This window comes from Phyllobates terribilis, unplaced genomic scaffold, assembly GCF_046119375.1.
Source record: "Phyllobates terribilis strain yellow unplaced genomic scaffold, ASM4611937v1 Scaffold_1__5_contigs__length_1240528914, whole genome shotgun sequence".
NCBI classification, from domain to species: Eukaryota; Metazoa; Chordata; class Amphibia; order Anura; family Dendrobatidae; genus Phyllobates; species Phyllobates terribilis.
In genome coordinates this window covers 740,660,232-740,679,384 of record NW_027362761.1, presented here as the reverse complement: position 1 = coordinate 740,679,384, position 19,153 = coordinate 740,660,232, and the positions used below count along the sequence as shown (strand labels likewise).

The 19,153-nt window shown below is 40.6% G+C and overlaps 1 protein-coding gene across 1 annotated transcript in view; it reads left to right on the top strand.

Annotated features, from left to right (window-relative positions):
- Nucleotides 1-9,210, top strand: part of JSRP1 (junctional sarcoplasmic reticulum protein 1) — a 151,185-nt gene extending 141,975 nt beyond the window's left edge. The window contains exons 4-5 of the mRNA XM_073686399.1: nt 799-869; nt 7,098-9,210. Coding sequence (XP_073542500.1) covers nt 799-869; nt 7,098-7,733 — 707 coding nt within the window. The 3' untranslated portion in view covers nt 7,734-9,210. The remainder of the gene's footprint in view (nt 1-798; nt 870-7,097) is intronic.
- Nucleotides 9,211-19,153: the final 9,943 nt, after the last annotated feature.

The following is a 19,153-nucleotide window of genomic DNA, read 5'->3' as shown; positions in this document are numbered from 1 at the left end:
ACTTAAATGAAAATAAAATATATAAAATTTGATATCTCATTAATTGCACTGATTTGGAGAATCAAATTGATAGGTTATCTTTACAGCAAAATGAAAGCCATTAAAACAGAACCTAGAAAACAATTGCGGAATTGAGGGTTTTTTTTCGCAATTTTACCACACTTGGAATTTTTTCCCCTTTTTACAGTATGATGAATGGTAAAATGAATGGCGTCATTCAAAACTACAACCCGTGGCCCAAAAAACAAGACCTCATACGGCTATCTCGACAGAAAAATAAAAAAGTTTCGGCTCTTGGAAGAGGGGGAGGAAAAAAACGAAAGAATAAAAATGGAAAATTGCCTAATCAGGAAGAGGTTAAATTAAAAAAAATATTTTTAAGTTTGGTATCACTGTAATCCTACTGTCCTGAAGAATCACGTGGAAGAAGGATAGGAAAAATGAAAGTGGAAAAACAAAAATTGGCTTCTGCTTAAAGGAGATAACATATTAGATATGTCCAATTCATGTTAATAACCAAATTGTGCCTAACCTAAAAAAGCTACTTTAAAGCAATATTCCATTTATGTTTTGTGAATATTTTACAATGAAGTGCATTGATAAATATATTTCAACAGCAACACAAGTTTAAATACATCTACCATCTCTATGTGTTCAGTAGCATTAAACTAATGACCACATCATTAGCTTTGTAAGGTGTGGGTCTGCTGGAAGAAGCCAATACAAAAGCAAGAGACAGCTGGGTTATAATTCTGTCTCCCATACAGCAGAATTAATTAAGACTTATTTACTCTTCAGATGCTGTTGATGATGACTTAGCAGATGTAGAAGCTGAAGCCTGGATTCCAGCGGACCAAACTGATGAACTGGTAAGAACCTAGCTAGGTAGCAGCAGAAGTACTGACTAATCCATCCAGGATGGTTCAATCCATACAGGATTTTAAAGGGAACCTGTCATGTACATGCTGTCCGGTCTATGGACAGCATGGTATAGAGAAAGAAAAGCTGAGTAGAATGATATTGAGTTTTGTTTGAAAAGTTTCAGTATAACTTGTATTTTATTCACTGAAATCCCTGGTGCTGGTATACATATGAGTATAGTGAGCGGTCCTTTTAAGTGATTGACAGCTATAAGCATGCACAGTCATACAGGGAAGACTTTCAATCTCTGAATAAGACCGGCCACTGGACATATATATATATTATGTATACATTTATTTTATGTGATATACCAACACAAAGTAGCAAGTATTGGTGTAGTGTAAAGGAAGTGATACATGGTTTTCTAAATATCTGAAAGATATACAACTGAAAATTGTGAAGTTTATTTGTATTCAGCCCCCTGTAGTCTCATACCCCAAAAAAAAATACTGAGTGACCAGTTGTCTCTAGAAGTCACATAATTCAATTATGTGTGTGCAATTTATTCTCAGTATAACTACGGCTGTTCTGTGAAGGCCTCAGAGGTTTGTTTGAGAACATTAGGGATCAAATAGCATCATGAAAACCAAGGAACACACCAGACAGGTCAGGCATAAAGTTGTGGAGAAGAGCAAAGCAGGGTTAGGTTATAAAAAAATAGCCCAAGCTTTAAACATCTCAGAACTGTTCAATCCATCATCCAAAAATGAAAGACGTATGGCACAATTGCAAACCTACCAAGACATGGTTATTCTCCCAAACCGATATCCCAAGCAAGGAGATCACTAATTAGAGAAGCAGCCAAGAGGCCCGTGGTCACTCTGGAGGAGCTGCAAAGATCCACAGCTCAGGTAGGAGAATCTGTCCACAGGACAACTATTAGTCTTATACATCACAAATCTGGCCTTTATGGAAGAGTGGCGAGAAGAAAGCCATTTTTTAAAGCAAGCCATAAGAAGTCCTATTTGTAGTTAGCAAAAAGCAATTTAGGGGACACAGCTAGCATGTGGAAGAAGGTGCTCTGATGAGATGATACGAAAGTAGGACTTTTTGGGCTAAACTCAAAACGCTATGTGTTGCGGAAAAGTAACACTGCACATCACCCTGAAAACATGATACCCACCATCAAACATGGTGGAGGCAGCATAATGCTGTAGGGATACGTTAATTCAGCAGGGACAGAGAAGCTGATCAGAGTTGATGGGAAGATGGATGGAGTTAAATACAGGACAGTCCTGGAGGAAAACCTGTTAGAGGCTGCAAAAGACTTGAAACTTAGCCATAGATTAATCTTTCAGCAGCACAATGACCCTAAATATACTGCCAAAGGTACAATGGAATGGTTTAAATCAAAGTATATTCATGTGTTTGAATGGCCAATTCTCCGTCCAGACCTAAATCCCATTAAAGGGACTCTGTCAGCACAGAATGACTGTTCAAACCAAGTACAGGCGCTCGGTTCTGCATAGTAGGGTTAATCATTTAAATACACCTTACTACCTGTTTGTTTTCCATCCGTCTCCACCCTTCTCTGGCTCTATGAAGCCAGAGCTGTCAATCAAAGAAAAGGGAGTGGAGATTGAAGGAAAAAGCAGGTGGGAAGGTGTATTTAAATGATTGGCCACGCCGTGAAGCAGCAAGCAGCAGGACTTAGTTTGAAAAGTCATTCTGTGCTCACATAGTCCCTTTAAGAATTTATGGCAAGACTTGAAAATTTCTGTTCACAGACTCTCACCATCCAATTTCACTGAGCTAGAGCTAGGTTGCAAAGAAGAATGGGCAAAAAATTCAGCCTGTAGATGAGCAAAACTGGTAGAAACATACCCCAGAAGACTCGCAGCAGTAATTGCAGTGAAAGGTGGTCCTACAAAGTATTGATTCAGGGGGGGCTGAATACAAATACATGTCACAATTTTCCGATTTATATTTTTTAAATATTTAGAAAACCATGTATCGTTTCTTTGCCATTTCACAGATACATACTTGCTACTTTGTGTTGGTACCTCACATAAAATCCCAATAAATAAATACATTTACTTTTGTTGGTGTAAAGTGAAAAAATGTGGGAAAGTTCAAAAGTTCATGAGGTATTAATATATTAATATCTGTCTAAGAGCAGTTACCGTGTGGTATTTGGTCCATGGAGGATGTGGAGACAGATGAATAGGCAGGAGCAGATTAAGATTAACATTTAGGAGGGAACAGGGGAGAGTTAGGTTGGTGAATTGAGGCGATAGGCTTGTCTAAACAGATGTGTTTTTAAAGCACGTTTGAAGACATGGGGGCTAGATATTAGTCGGATCATTTGGGGCAGTGCATTCCAGAAAACTGGTGCGGCACGAGAGAAGTCTTGGAGACGGAGGTGTGAGGTTCGGATTAAGCAGGATGTTAGTCTTAGATCAGCTGCAGAACAGAGGGCATGGGAAGGGTGATAGACAGAAATGAGGGATGCCTTATAGGCTGGTGCAGAACTGTGGAGAGCTTTGTGGGTGAGAGAGATGAGTTTGCATTGTATTCTGCTGCTGCATTCAGAATGGATTGGAGAGGAGAGAGTTTGTTTAGAGAGAGACCGATTTACAAGAGAGTGGCAGTAGTCCAGACGCGAGTGAATAAGAGCGACAATAAGAGTTTTTGCTGTATCAAAGGTGAGAAAAGGTCAGATTCTGGAGATGTTTTTAAGGTGCAGGTGACATGAGCGATTGAGTGATTGTATATGGGGAATGAGGGAAAGTTGTTTGTCAAATATGACTCCAAGACAGCAAGCTTGCTGCTTGGGGGTTATGGTGGCACCACCCAAGGAAATTGCAAAGTCAGGTATAAGTAGGTTAGTAGAGGGAGGAAAAACAAGGAGTTCAGTTTTGGAGATATTTCATTTCAGATAGAGGGAGGACATGATGTTAGAAACAGCGGACAGACAATCACTGGTATTTGTATTAGAGTGGGGGTGATGTCAAGTGAAGAGGTGTATAGTTGGGTGTCATCAGCATAGAGATGATACTGGAAACCAAATCTGCTGATAGTTTGTCCAATAGGGCAGTATCCAAGGAGAAGAGAAGGGGACCTAGGACTGATCCTTGTGGAAACCCGATAGTAAGGGGAAGATTAGAGGAAGAAGAGCCGGCAAAAGATACCATAAAGGAGCAGTCAGAGAGATAGGAGGAGAACCAGAAGAGAGCGATGTCCTTGAGGCCTATAGAGCGGAGCATAGTGAGGAGGAGCTGGTGATCCACAGTGTCAAAAGCGGCAGAGAGATCCAGGAGAAACAACAGGGCGTAGTGACCATTAGATTTAGCTGTTAGTAGATCATTAGAGACTTTAGTGAGGGCAGTTTCAGTAGAGAGTGAGGAGCGGAAACCAGATTGTAAAGGGTCGAGAAGAGAGTTACAGTTGTGCTCAAAAGTTTACATACCCCGGCAGAATTTTTGCTTTCTTGGCCTTGTTTCAGAGAATATGAATGATAACAAAAAACTTTTTCTCCATTTATGGTTATTGGTTGGGTGAAGCCATTTATTCTCAAACTACTGTGTTTTCTCTTTTTAAATCTTATTGACAACCAAAAACATCCAAATGACCCTGATCAAAAGTTCACATACCCCAGTTCTTAATACTGTGTATTGCCCCCTCTAACATCAATGACAGCTTGAAGTCTTTTGTGGTAGTTATGGATGAGGTTCTTTATTTTCTCAGATGTTAAAGCCGCCCATTCTTCTTGGCAAAAAGCCTCCAGTTCCTGTAAATTCCTGGGCTGTCTAGCATGATCTGCACGCTTGAGATCTCCCCAGAGTGGCTCAGTGATATTGAGGTCAGGAGACTGAGATGGCCAATCCAGAATCTTCACGTTGTTCTGCTGTAGCCAATGACAGGTCAGCTTGGCCTTGTGTTTTGAATCGTTGTCATGTTGGAACGTTCAACTATGTCCCATGCACACCTTCCTGATGAGTGCAAATTTGCCTCCCGTATTTGCTGATAACGTGCTGCATTCATCTTTCCTTCAACTTTTACCAAGTTTCCTGTGCTTTTGCAGCTAACACATCCTCAAAACATCAGCGATCCACCTCCGTGCTTTACAGTAGGAATGGTGTTCCTTTCATCATAGGCCTTGTTGACCTCTCTCCAAATGTAACGTTTATGGTTGTGGCCAAGAAGTTCAACTTTGGTCTCATCATTCCAAATTACCTTGTTCCAGAAGTTTTGAGGCGCGGTAATGGCTTTCTTCTGGCTACTCGACCATGCAGCCCATTTTTCTTCAAATGCCTCCTTATTGTGCATCTTGAAACAGCCACACCACTAGTTTTCAGAGAGTCCTGAATTTCAGCTGATGTTTTTAATGGGTTTTTCTTTGCATCACGAACAATTTTCATGGCAGTTGTGGCCATAATTTTTGTTGGTATACCTGACCATGGTTTGGTTTTTACAGAGCCCCTGATTTTCCATTTGTTAATCACAGCTTCTGACTGGCATTATCAATTCCTTGGATATCTTTTTGTATTCCTTTCATGTGTTATACAGTTCAACTACCTTTACCCATAGATCCTTTGACAATTCTTTTGCTTTCCCCATGACTCACAATCCAGAAACGTCAGTGGCTGGATGAAAGATGCAAAAGTCTGTGTGGATCCTAGAAACTCACTCAGCTTTTATACACACACACTGATTACAAGCAAACAGGTCACAGGTGAGGATGTTACCTTTAGTAGCCATTCAAACCCATTTGTGTCAAATTCTGTGCATGTTATCACGCCAAAATTACCAAGGTATGTGAACTTTTGATCAGGGTCATTTGGATGTTTTTGGTTGTCATTAAGATTTAAAAAGAGAAGACACAGTAGTTTGACAATAAATGGCTTCACCCAACCAATAACCATGAGTGGAGAAAAAGTTTTTTTGTTATCATTAATATTCTCTGAAACAAGGCCAAGAAAGGAAAAATTCTGCCGGGGTATGTAAACTTTTGAGCACAACTGTATCTGAGAGATATCAGATTAGAGGGGAGAGGACCAAGTGTTCCAGGAGTTTAGAGATGAAGGGAAGATTAGAGACAGGTCTACTGGTCGAGGGATGGTTTTTAAGTAATGGGTGTATGCTGGCATGTTTAAATGAGGAGGGAAAGGTACCAAATGAGAGAAAGAGATTAAATATTTTAGTTACATGAGTGGTGACAGCTGAGAAAAGGGACTGAAGGAGATGTGAGGGAATAGGGTCTCGGTGCAGGTAGTAGGGCAAGAAGATGTAAGGAGCCTGTTAACTTCTTCTTCTGTGACTGCTGCTTCAAAGACAGAAAGTGAGCTTGATTCAGTGTCGGAGGGAGGACAATACATGATATTAGGGGATTGGGAGAAAATTTCCTGTGGTATATGGTCAATTTTTTTTTTTTAATAACTTGGATTGATTGCATTGAGGAGAGAATGAAAAGTGTCAGGAGTCGTTTAGGATTGTTGGATAGTGCAATGGTGAGGGTATTGAATAAGGTCTGTTTGGAGAGGGGAGGGGCAGAGTTGTATGTCTTAAGCATAAACTTATAATGGATGAAATCTTTGGCCAGATTTAATTTTCTCCACAGACGTTCGGTGCACCTGCAGCACCACTGGAGAAAACGTGTTGCAGCGTGTGTCAGGGTGGTTGCCATCTGTGCCGAGTTGTTCTAAATGTGGGAGGTGCAGCTTCATCCAGGGCACTTTGCAATGTTTCATTATAATGTTTCAGTGCAGAATCAGGACAGGAGGGGGAGGAGATTGGGGCCAATGAAAAGAAAAAGAGGACCTTAGATATAATACCTCATACCTCATATCAACTTAGTAGACCTCTTGTCACACACTGCCCACTACCCTGCCACATGTTTCACGTATGTCAGGGGCCATATGTTTATGGTGATATAAATCTTTAGGAGGCCTCAATGTTTCTAAAATCCTTATCTAAATGTATGTAAAAGTATTCTGTTACGTCTTTGACTGGATGAGGCAACATTCACATTTTGCCAATGTAGTTTTAGAATCTTTATCAACCTTCCATATTGTGCTAAATGCAATGTTGCATACACTACTAAATTTGCCTTCTTTATATAAGATTAACCCCTTTAAAATCAACCATACTGGCATGTAAGCATGGGCCCTTTTTAATCTGAATTCTGATTTTGAACTTTCTTTACTGATTGATATTTAACAATTTCTTTCTATCAGTCAGAACCATGGTTTTTTGAAGCTTGGTTTGGTTCATCTGAACCAGAGTTACCTGAAGACGAGCAACCAGATTCTCCTGATATTGAAGAACCAGATGTTCCAATGTTAGAAGAATCCGAAACACCTGCAGTTGAAGAACAGGAGCTAACAAGTGAAGAAGAGGATGAAACAATAAGCATTGAAGAAGATTTGGTAACTGAAGAACCACCAACTTATGAGAAAACAGAGTCAAGAAAAGACAGTCAAAAACCAACTGGACAATGGGGGTTAAAGACTAAAAGCAAATACATGGAAGCCAAAATTGGCAAGATACGAATAGCATCTGAGGATGGTTCTCAGAAAAGGGATATATTTCCATTTCATAAGAAACCCAAAGAACCAAACAAGTCCTTTGCAGATACTGAAGGAAAGTCATACAAAGAAAAAAGTTATCTGAAAAAACATGATGAAAAGAAACATGACTACTCAAAGAAACAGGATTTTATTGGGAAGTCATACAGAAAAGAAAATGAAGAACAACATAAATACTTCAAACAAGACAAGGGAAGAAAAGAGAATAAGGAGAGTAAGGGTTATAAGCAGTATCACCAGGAAAAGGACTACAAGAGGAGGCATGATTCACGGCATTATGGTTAATGTTTCTTGACATCTTTCTTCTGTGGCTGAGTGACAGTACTTTGGGTACATGTGTGTAGATTTACCCATATACAAGAATGCAGTAATGTCAAGTGAAGAACATAGTCTGCATGGTATATCAATATAACCAGTGACTGAAACTCCATCCTGGTCATTCGGTTGAGTAGATTCAGAATCTACATAACACTTAAAGGCCGGGTTCAGACGGACATATTTCATGGTCCATATATGGACCATAAGACGCAGACTGACTGCAAGTCTCTTCATCCAAACTTACAGTTCCATAGACACATATGAGGCTGAAAATTCTGGATGCAGTCCAGAAAAATATTAAAGTTTGAGAGTCCCCAGTGTTTGATACCTTTTAATGGCTAACTAAAAAGGTGGTGAGAACTAGCAGCTTTCGAGACTACTCAGGTCCCTTCATCAGACATTGCAGTCTGTTTATGGGAAGTGAAATATGCCTATCTGAACTCGGACAGATAGTAAAAGTATTATTGTAGTAGTTTATATATATTTATGGGTCTGGACATAACACTAAGTTAGACTTTCTAAAAAATATTATCAAATTCCCTAAAAAAAATGTAATCCATTTGCTGGTGTTTCATTTAAATAAAACCTGTGTACTGCTTATTAGAAAAAAAATTCAAGCAGTTGTTTGTTATTTTGTAAAAAATAGCCTAAAAGCAGGACATGTGATGAAATTAAGAATAAGCATTACCTGATAAAATGACTGCTGCTTCAGCTCCTGTGCTCTTGTGATCTCCCTATGTGCTTGGCTGCAGCGCTGATGTGCTGTATACACATGTGACTGCTGCAGACCACTAGCGTCAGTGGTCGTTTTGTGTAGAAGCAAGCATCACCGCTGAGGTCACTGATTGGGTTCACCACAGTCATGTGCATGTTGTGCACATCATTACTGCAGCAAAGCACATGAAGAGTGTGGGGACCCCCGGAGTGTCGACACTAAACCAACAGAGGATTTAACAGTCCAGAAATGCCTATTTTTATGTTAACACAGTTCCGCTATTAGGTTGTTTTGAATTTACAAAAAAAGCTACCTAAGGCTGTGTGCCCACTATGCGTTTTTTAAGCGTTTCCACAGTGGCAATTCCGCTGCAGAAACGCTTAAAAGACGCTTGGTAGAAGGCCTGCCATGTTCCCCAATGATAATCCGCATGTGCTGTGCACATGCTGCGGAAATTTCCGCTGCGGATTATCATTGCGGAAAAATCTGCAGCACTACCAATTATTTTGTGGAATCGCGGTGTTTTCGCCGCCATTGACTTGCATTGGACCGCATGACATCTGCATCACTATATGTGCACATGCGGATATCATGCGGTTCAATGTGCGGATGGTACCCGGGTTTGGAGAAGAGGAGACTCTCCTCCAGACCCAGGTACCATAGTACCTGTAAAAAAAAGGATAAAATAAAAAATATACATTATGCTCACCTTCTGATGGCCCCCGGTGTCCTTATCCGATCTGTCCTGGCTTGCCGGGAGCTCGCGATGGTCTAAAAGGACCTGCCATGAAGTCATTTAGTCATGTGACAGGTCACGCGACCGCTAACGTCGGCAGTCGCGTGACCCGTCACATGACTAAATGACGTCATGGCAGATCCTTTTAGACCATCGCGAGCTGCCGGCAAGCCAGGACGGATCTGATAAGGACACCAGGGGCCATCAGAAGGTAAGTATAATGTTTATTTTTTACCATTCTTTACGGTCACACTATATAAATCCATGCCGGTTGCATGGATTTTTATAGTGTGACCAAGTTGTCAAGCACTTTCCAAGTAATGCTAAAATCGCTTGGAAAAGCGCTTGATAACCCGCATGCAGAAATGCAAGTGAAGAACGCGTCACAGCCGCATGTCCCTGGCAGGAAAAACGCATGTACAATCCGCATGTACAATCCGCATGTACAATCCGCATGCGTTTTTTTCTGCCAGGGAGATGCAGAAACGCTCAGGAAAAAATCTGGAGCATTTCTGCATCGTGGGCACATAGCCTAATACTTGTTTTCATTTATTTAATTTTTTTTATTTTATTGTTATATTGATTTATAGCTGCCTTATAGGAAACTAGATAGATCAAGAAATGGCAGGAATGGTCATGTTACTATTAGAATTTGCACTTACCTGGCCCATTGTTACATGAAGCCACATATAAAATACAGTGACTTAGGTCCTATACTTTTTGTACTGCTCTCTACCTATGCTACATGAATTGGCTGTACCTGTGCTAAATGTACCGTTCTATGTTCTTCACCTGTACCACATGTACTGTACTCCTATCCACCTGTGCTACATTCGAAGCAGAAATGAACAGTAACTGCAGAATATTAGTTTAATTTGCACGTTCATTTTAGATGTGCTACATCTGTATACTGTAACGATTTCTATCCACAGTACATGTTATGTATTGTGCTCCTCCTGAACTTCATGTACTCGGCTGAGATCTACCATGTAGTTGATATTACTGGTTTTCATAGTTAGGGCATTTCCATGATGACATAATTTCCATGTATTTGAAGTGCAAATTTTTTGGGAAAATTACTACAATTTACATTACAAGTTACTCTACCTTTTCCAATACAAAAAATTACAAATCCACAGCAAAATCCACATGTATATTTTTTACCTGGAGCTATTGCCACACACATTCTCCATGTCTTGATTTAGCCTTATTTTCTCAAGCAAATGATGAACAGAAGAAATAAAAAAATAAATCATCTTGATTTTTTCAGTACTGAGTATGAGCAACACATGACACGATGAATGCACTTAATCTGATGCTAGCAGTCCCATTGCAATTCCCGATCAATGACGTCCCAGATGTTCTCGATCGGAGACAAGTCCAGAGATGCTGCAGGCCATGGGAGTATTTGTAAGCCTCACAGGCTCCTCACAGTATCACCAGCACTATGCAGCCTAGCGTTGTCATGTTGAAAAGTCGCATCTGGGACACTTTGGAGAAATGGCCGTACCACTCATTATGGTACCACTCTCCAGTCCTGCCATACATTTCAAATTTTGACTCATCAGCCCAGAGCACCTGCTGCCATTTTATACACCACAGTTCCTATGTGTTTGTGCATATTTGAGTCGCTTGACCTTATTTCCATGTCAATGACATGCCACACTTATTCCATGAAGACCACTTCTGGACATACTTCTGTGAACAGAAGATGGGTGTAGCAGCATCCCACTGGTTCCTACCTGTTTTGAGCTGATGGTACTGCTGGATACCTTCCAATTTTAAAGGGAAGCATGATGTTCTTCATCTGTTATACTAAGTTTCCTTGTCCGAACACTAGGTCTACAGTCCTTAATCTCAGACCTTGAAACATCTTGAACATTGCACATCTTGAAATTCCAGTGTTCTCCGAGATCTTTGACTGGGAGAGATATAGCTGATACAATATAACTACCATGCGTCTTATTGCTGTGCTCAGTCTTGCCATGGTGTATTGACCTGTGATGTGAAATTGTTTTCCACAACCTCTCCTTGTTGCAGAGTTTCGCTGTTCCTCACCCAATTTTAAGCCTACTACACAGTTGTCTCAGTTAATGGCTGTATTTCAACCTATATATGAAAATGATGATTATTATCACCTGTTGGGTATAACTGGGTTACTCATACACCCATACACTCATAATCCTAAAATGTCACTGACTTAGTGTTCCTAGAAGAATTGATGCTGTTTTGAAGTCAAATTTTGATTTCATTGCATTTTTGTTTATTCACTTAGTTGTTTTTTTTCTCAATTAACAAAATGCAATTGAACCCTTCTGTTTCTGAAAGCATTCTTACTTTGCACCTGCCTAAAACTATTGTTCAGTGCTGTAGATATAAACCTGATTTGCAGGATAACTGTTCTGTGAAAAAATGGATAACCTCAAAAAAAAGTATAAAGTATGTAAAATAAGATAACATTTCTTATAATAATAATATTGTAAGCTATTTATTTATTTTAAATATTTTAGTTTCTGTCCTGCACAACTCCCAGTTTTACAGCCGTACACATCTAAACAGTAAGCAGCGGTATCTGAGTTTTTACCCTTGGTTATTCGCCAGCTCAAATTGGTATGATAAAAAGGAAAGAAAAATGTGTTTGCACAAATGAAATAACTCATAATACCCCTAAGAATTTAGTTTACAAAGAACTATTTTCCAAACATTACAGTAACATAGTTCATATTCATGTTTTGCCCATGGTTTTAATGCTGAGTTTATCCAGGGTAAGGCTGAAATACCTCTGTACTCCAAATACAGCAATAGGAATATATTACTGGATCATTTATGAACAACAGAGCAAATTAATGATCTCCGTTATTGCCCCACATCAGCCAAACTCCTTCTAAAGTAAAGGACAAACTATGCTATTTTTGTAGTCAGTTTGGAGAAAAAAATATGTATTTCATTAGTATTTTTAAGCGAAAACCGAGAGTGAAGCCAAAAGAAGAGACTGAAGTGTTGTGAATCAAGTTTTTTTTCTCTCTGTAGGATCCATTCTTCATTTTTGGCTTAAAACACTGATGCAAAGTACTGACCAAATGATGTTTTCAAGCTGAAAACAGTAGAAAAGAGTAACAATTTTTGCCTTGCAAGCATATTTGAAGCTAGTTTAACACTTAAAGGGGTATTCCCATCTCCAAGATTATATCCCAGTATGTAGTATGTGTAATAATAATAATATTAGCAAATACCTCCAATCAGAAATGTAGTATAGTTTTTCTCATTCGCTATGTCTCTTACCTCATGTGCAGGCATTGCAGGACCTGTCTCCAACTCTCCAACATGATCTGATAGCCTGAGGAATATGGCAGACACACAGGCCATTGTTAGTTTGCTATGGGATTTCAAGGTCTCAGCACCCTGTGATCGCTCTGCGGGGGTGCCTGTGGACTGACAGAGCGAGCACATTACTTCTGTCAAAATCCTTGTATGCGCGGTCAGTAACAATCCCAGCATGGAAAGAGTTAAATGGCTAGGCTCGCGTATTGCTACGATACTTCCCAAACCTTACCGCAGTCTTCATCCCAACCCTAGCCCACCTCTTCAACCTGTCACAACTTGTGTCTTCCCCTCATGCTTCAAACATGCCTCAATCACACCCATCCTCAAAGAGCTATCCTTTGATCCATCCTCTCTGTCTAGCTATCACCCCATATTACTTCTCCCCTATGCCTCAAAACTACTGAACAACACGTTCATCTTGAGCTGTCCTCCCACATCTCCTCCTGCTCCCTCTTTGACCGCCTCCAATCTGGCTTCCGACCGCACCATTCTACTGAAACTGCCCTGACTAAAGTCACCAACGACCTACTGACCGCCAAATCCAAGCGACACTATTCTGTTCTTCTCCTTCTGGACCTGTTACTACAGACTCTCATCTCTCGGCATCACAGACTTGGCCCTATCTTGGATCTCCTCATACCTAACAGACCAGGCACTCCCACTCACATACCACCTCCTCATCTCGCCCCCTATCTGTTGGCGTTCCCCAAGGCTCAGTTCTAGGACCCCTGCTCTTCTTCATCTACACCTTCGGCCTGGGACAGCTCATAGAGTCTCACGGCTTTCATTATCACCTCTATGATGACGACACACAGATCTACCTCTCTGGACCTGATATCACCTCCTTACTAACCAGAATTCTACACTGCCTGACCTCTATTTCATCTTTCTTCTCTGCTAGATTCCTAAAACTTAATATGGATAAAACTGAATTCATCATCTTTCCACCATCTCACTCAACCCCCCCATCTGACCTATCTGTCAAAGTCAATGGCTGTCCATGCTCCCAGTCCCTCAAGCTCGCTGCCTCGGTGTAAACCTTGACTCTGATCTCTATTTGAAACCTCATATCCAAGCCCTTTCCACTTCATGCCGACTGCAGCTCAAAAATATTTCCCGGATCCGCACATTCCTGAACCATGAATCTGCAAAAACCCTAGGGCATGCCCTCATCATCTCTCGCCTCGACCACTGCAACCTCCTGGTCTGTGGCCTCCCTTCTAACACTCTCGCACCCCTCCAATCTATCCTAAACTCTGCTGCCCGACTAATCCACCTGTCCCCCCGCTATTCCTCGGTCTCTCCTCTCTGGCAATCCCTTCACTGGCTCCCCATTGCACAGAGACTCCAGTTCAAAACCCTAACCATGGCATATAAATCCACCCACAACCTGTCTCCTCCATACATCTGTGACCTAGTCTCCCGGTACTTACCTGCACGCAACCTCCAATCCTCATAAGATCTTCTTCTCTACTCCCCTCTTATCTCCTCTTCCCACAATCGCAATCACAATCCTTTCCTGGGGCGGTGCTCGTGAGCCAGTTTCTTTGTAGCGCTTGATGGTTTTTGCAACTGCACTTGGGGACACTTTCAAAGTTTGCCCAATTTTTAAGGCAAGAAATCCCACTTATCAAACCTGACAGGGCACACCTGTGAAGTGAAAACCATTTCCGGTGACTACCTCTTGAAGCTCATCAAGAGAATACCAAGAGTGTGCAAAGCAGTCATCAAAGCAAAAGGTGGCTACTTTGACGAACCTAGAATATAAGACATATTTTCAGTTATTTCACACTTTTTTGTTAAGTATATAATTCCACATGTGTTAATTCATAGTTTTGATGCCTTCAGTGTGAATCTACAATTTTCATAGTAATGAAAATACAGAAAAATCTTTAAATGAGAAGGTGTGTCCAAACTTTTGGTCTGTACTGTACATCAAGGTGTATGAAGGGGTTAAAGGAAATTAGTCACTTTGTACATACAGTATGATATGGAGACTATAGAGCGTAAGGAACTGAGCTGATATATAGTTTTGTGGGGAAATATTTTGTATAATTTGCTATTAATGTAAATTCATGCGCAGTCTAGCATTAGGAGTCACATACTTAGTGAGTACCTATCTTTGTATGTACATGGTCATACAGGGATGACCCATTATCATTAATAGGGTATTCACATCTTAGACATACATCCGCTAAACATGCTATAAATGTTTTGATAGATGTGGATTCCACTCTCACCAATCTCAAGAACAGTGACTGCGCAATAATTTTTCAGAACTCCTATAGAAGTGAATAGAGGAAGCAATTCATGCTCAGTCAGCTCTCTTCTGACAATGGTCACGAGATGTGGGGTTGCCGGTCACGAGATGTGGGGTTGCCGATCCCGGGATAAGTGTAGATCTCAATGGTGGGACCCACATCTATGGGGATATGCAATGAGTGTCTCAGATTCGAGCGTATATGCCGACGGGGCCATTGACCATAATGAAGCAGAGTCACAGTATGCTCTATCATACATAATTGCTGAGCTTACACATCTAGTTGAGGTTGGTAGCGAGGCGTAGTTTACTACATCTTGGTGCCCGCCTCTAATAGGCATATGCGGCTGAAAATGATGTATGATAGAGCACACCGTGATTCAGTTTTGCAGGGGTTCGTATGTAAGCCCCAGCGGAGCCATGGAAGGTAGGGTAAAATGCTATATGAACATAACCAAAGATGTAATAATAATCCCGATCAAAAAAATACAAGCATCTTTTGTAAATAATGAGACACTAATGACATTAGTCTTCTCAGAAAATTTATTTAATGAAGTTATACGACAATTCTTATGTAAAATTTGGATAGAAACATGCTGTGATTTTCTGTAACACCAGTTACAAAGGATGGGAACCAGACTATAATCATTTTCATGTACATACTTTAAACAAGTTACTCTTATAATAGTAAGTTATTAGTGACTACACTGCAGGTAAGCTTATACAAATACATGTTTTTCCTTTCATATATGCATTCTTAAGCTAGTGTAAACTAAACTACCTATACACATAAAGAAGATTAAGCCTTGCCGCTACGCTCATCCATAGTTGCTTTGCCTTTTTACTGCGCTCCCCAGTCTTTGTTGACAGGCTGCAGAGGTGATGGCACAAACACAACTCGTGACTGCTGACGTCAGTTGCTGGTTCAGCGGTCTTGTGCCAACTTCCATGGCCTGTCAACACTGCCCAGAGACAGCAGCAGTACTTGAGCAGCTGTGGGTATGTAAATCTCATTTTATTTTTTACCTCAACAAGTCAATGGACTAACAAAAAAAAGATTGGAAAACCTTTTAAAATTTTCACATCATACTAAATGTGCCCAGTACTTTGTATGTCTTGTATTGTTAAACTAGCACTCCAGGCTTTTTTTGTGGAGGGGAGGGGGTTCTAATTTATCTTGTCAATTGAATTCATCTTGTCACTGGCTGAATTACATATATATATTATATATGTGTGAGTACATATATATAAATATATATTCACAGTACTGTGCAAACGTTTTAGGCAGCTGTGAACAATATGATCCAAATTAAGAATGCGTTCAAAAACTGAAGGGTTAATAGTTCATTTTTATTAATTAACAAAATACAAAGTGAATGAACAAAAAAGCAATCTAAATGAAAACAACATTTCATGTGATCACCCTTTTCTTTCAAAACCGCATCAAAGCCTCAATTCTTCTGAGTACACTTGTTCCAAACATCTTGGAGAACTAGCCACAGATATTCTGTGGATTTAGGCTTAAGCAAATCTTTATGTCTCTACATCCCAAATAGTCACGATTATGTTGAGACCAACGCATTGTAGGAGCCATATGATGACTTCCCGGACTCCTTGTTTTTTTTTTATACTGAAGATAGTTTTTTATGACATTGGCTCAAAACTTATTCTGCAGCAGTACGACGACCCTAAACATGCAGCCAATCAGATGCCTCCCCTACATAAAGACGCAGAATGTGAAAGCCTACATCCACAGAAGTTCTGTGGTTAGTTTTCCAGTATGTTTGGAACAACCTCCATGCTGGGTTCCTTCAAAAACTGTGTGCAAGTCTGCCCAGATGCTTTGATGCTGTTTTGAAGGTAAAGGGCGGTCACACCAAATATTGGTTTGATTTAGATTTCTCTCTTTTGTGCTCTCTTTGCATAAAAATAAACTATTAACACCTATTTTTTTAAAGTAGTTTTTCCACACTATACTAAATCCTTTTTCACAGTTTGTAAGCGCATGTATATATATATAGTTCAATGTATGTGTGTGTATATATATATATATATATCTCTATATCTATCTCGATATACACTGCTCAAAAAAATAAAGGGAACACTCAAGCAACACATCCTACATCTGAATAAATGAAATATTCTCATTGAATACTTTGTTCTGTACAAAGTTGAATGTGCTGACAACAAAATCACACAAAAATCATCAATGGAAATCAAATTTATTAACCAATGGAGGCCTGGATTTGGAGTCACCCCCAAAATTAAAGTGGAAAAACACACTACAGGCTGATCCAACTTTGATGTAATGTCCTTAAAACAAGTCAAAATGAGGCTCAGTATTGTGTGTGGCCTCCACGTGCCTGTATGACCTCCCTACAATGCCTGGGCATGCTCCAGATGAGGTTGCGGATGGTCTCCTGAGGGCTCTCCTCCCAGACCTGGACTAAAGCATCCGCCAACTCCTGGACAGTCTGTGGTGCAACATGACGTTGGTGGATGGAGCGAGACATGATGTCCCAGATGTGCTCAATCGGATTCAGGTCTGGGGAACGGGCAGGCCAGTCCATAGCTTCAATGCCTTCATCTTGCAGGAACTGCTGACACACTCCAGTCCCATGAGGTCTGGCATTGTCCTGCATTAGGAGGAACCCAGGGCCATCCGCACCATCATATGGTCTCACAAGGGGTCTGAAGATCTCATCTCGGTACCTAATGGCAGTCAGGCTACCTCTGGCGAGCACATGGAGGGCTGTGCGGCCCTCCAAAGAAATGCCACCCCACACCATTACTGACCCACTGCCAAACCGGTCATGCTAAAGGATGTTGCAGGCAGCAGATGGCTCTCCATGGCGTCTCCAGACTCTGTCACACGTGCTCAGTGTGAACCTGCTTTCATCTGTGAAGAGCACAGGGCTCCAGTGGAGACTTTGCCAATCCTGGTGTTCTGTGGCAAATGCCAAGCGTCCTGCACGGTGTTGCGCTGTGAGCACAACCCCCATCTGTGGACGTCTGGCCCTTATACCACCCTCATGGAGTCTGTTTCTAACCGTTTGTGCACACACATGCACATTTGTGGCCTGCTGGAGGTCATTTTGCAGGGCTCTGGCAGTGCTCCTCCTGTTCCTCCTTGCACAAAGGTGGAGGTAGCGGTCCTGCTGCTGGGTTGTTGCCCCCATACGGCCCCCTCCACGTCTCCTGGTGTACTGGCCTGTCTCCTGGTAGCGCCTCCAGCCTCTGGACACTACGCTGGCAGACGCAGCAAACCTTCTTGCCACAGCTTGCATTGATGTGCCATCTTGGATGAGCTGCACTACCTGAGCAACTTCTGTGGGTTGTAGAGTCCGTCTCATGCTACCACGAGTGTGAAAGCACAACCAACATTGAAAAGTGACCAAAACATTAGCCAGAAAGCAATGGTACTGAGATGTGGTCTGTGGTCCCCACCTGCAGAACCACTCCTTTATTGAGGGTGTCTTGATAATTGCCAATAATTTCCATCTATTGTGTATTCTGTTTGCACAACAGCATGTGAAATTGATTGTCAATCAGTGTTGCTTCCTAAGTGGACAGTTTGATTTCACAGAAGATTGATTTACTTGGAGTTATATTCTGTTGTTTAAGTGTTCCCTTTATTTTTTTGAGCAGTGTATATTGATTAAAAAGTATATATACATACACACACATATATGCATATATATACTTAGACTAGTATTACCTTACTTAACTGAGTTAATTTTAAGGTGGAAAGGAAAAGCTAAGTCATGTGATCTCTGAAAATTACATACCTTTTTGTTCTCTGAAAGGGGGCACCAGAATTTCTTATATGAGGAAATTACATAGATTCTACCTCCTACATGTGGAAATAAACTTCTATCACAATTACTGATTATGATTACGCTGCTCCTGGCACACCCAGTTGTAATGAAGATCACAATGCAGCCTTATTAATTGTAATCTTGTAATATATTAGTTTTTTTAGGGCAATATAGTAGGAAGGATAATCAGGTACTGTGCTGATGCTTCATTGGATTGATAGCAGAGTATTCCAAAATAAACTGTAGAAGGAAATCTGTGAATCAAAATGGAGACTGATTCCAATGAAGATTAAAAGAGGAAAAGTACAGCTGCAAGAATTAAAATCGAGGAACTCTCCGTATTATATATAATTCCCTGGAGACAGGATTGCCAACCACATGTAAATTTATGTGCAGTTTGTAAAAAATAGATTACTTTTTATCGTTTTTGTGATTATAGTGTTTTTTTTAAGTTGGAAGAATTCAATAGCATTTACTGTGAAAATGTAATAGACATTATAACCGTAATTATCGTTGTTTTACATTTCATAGTAA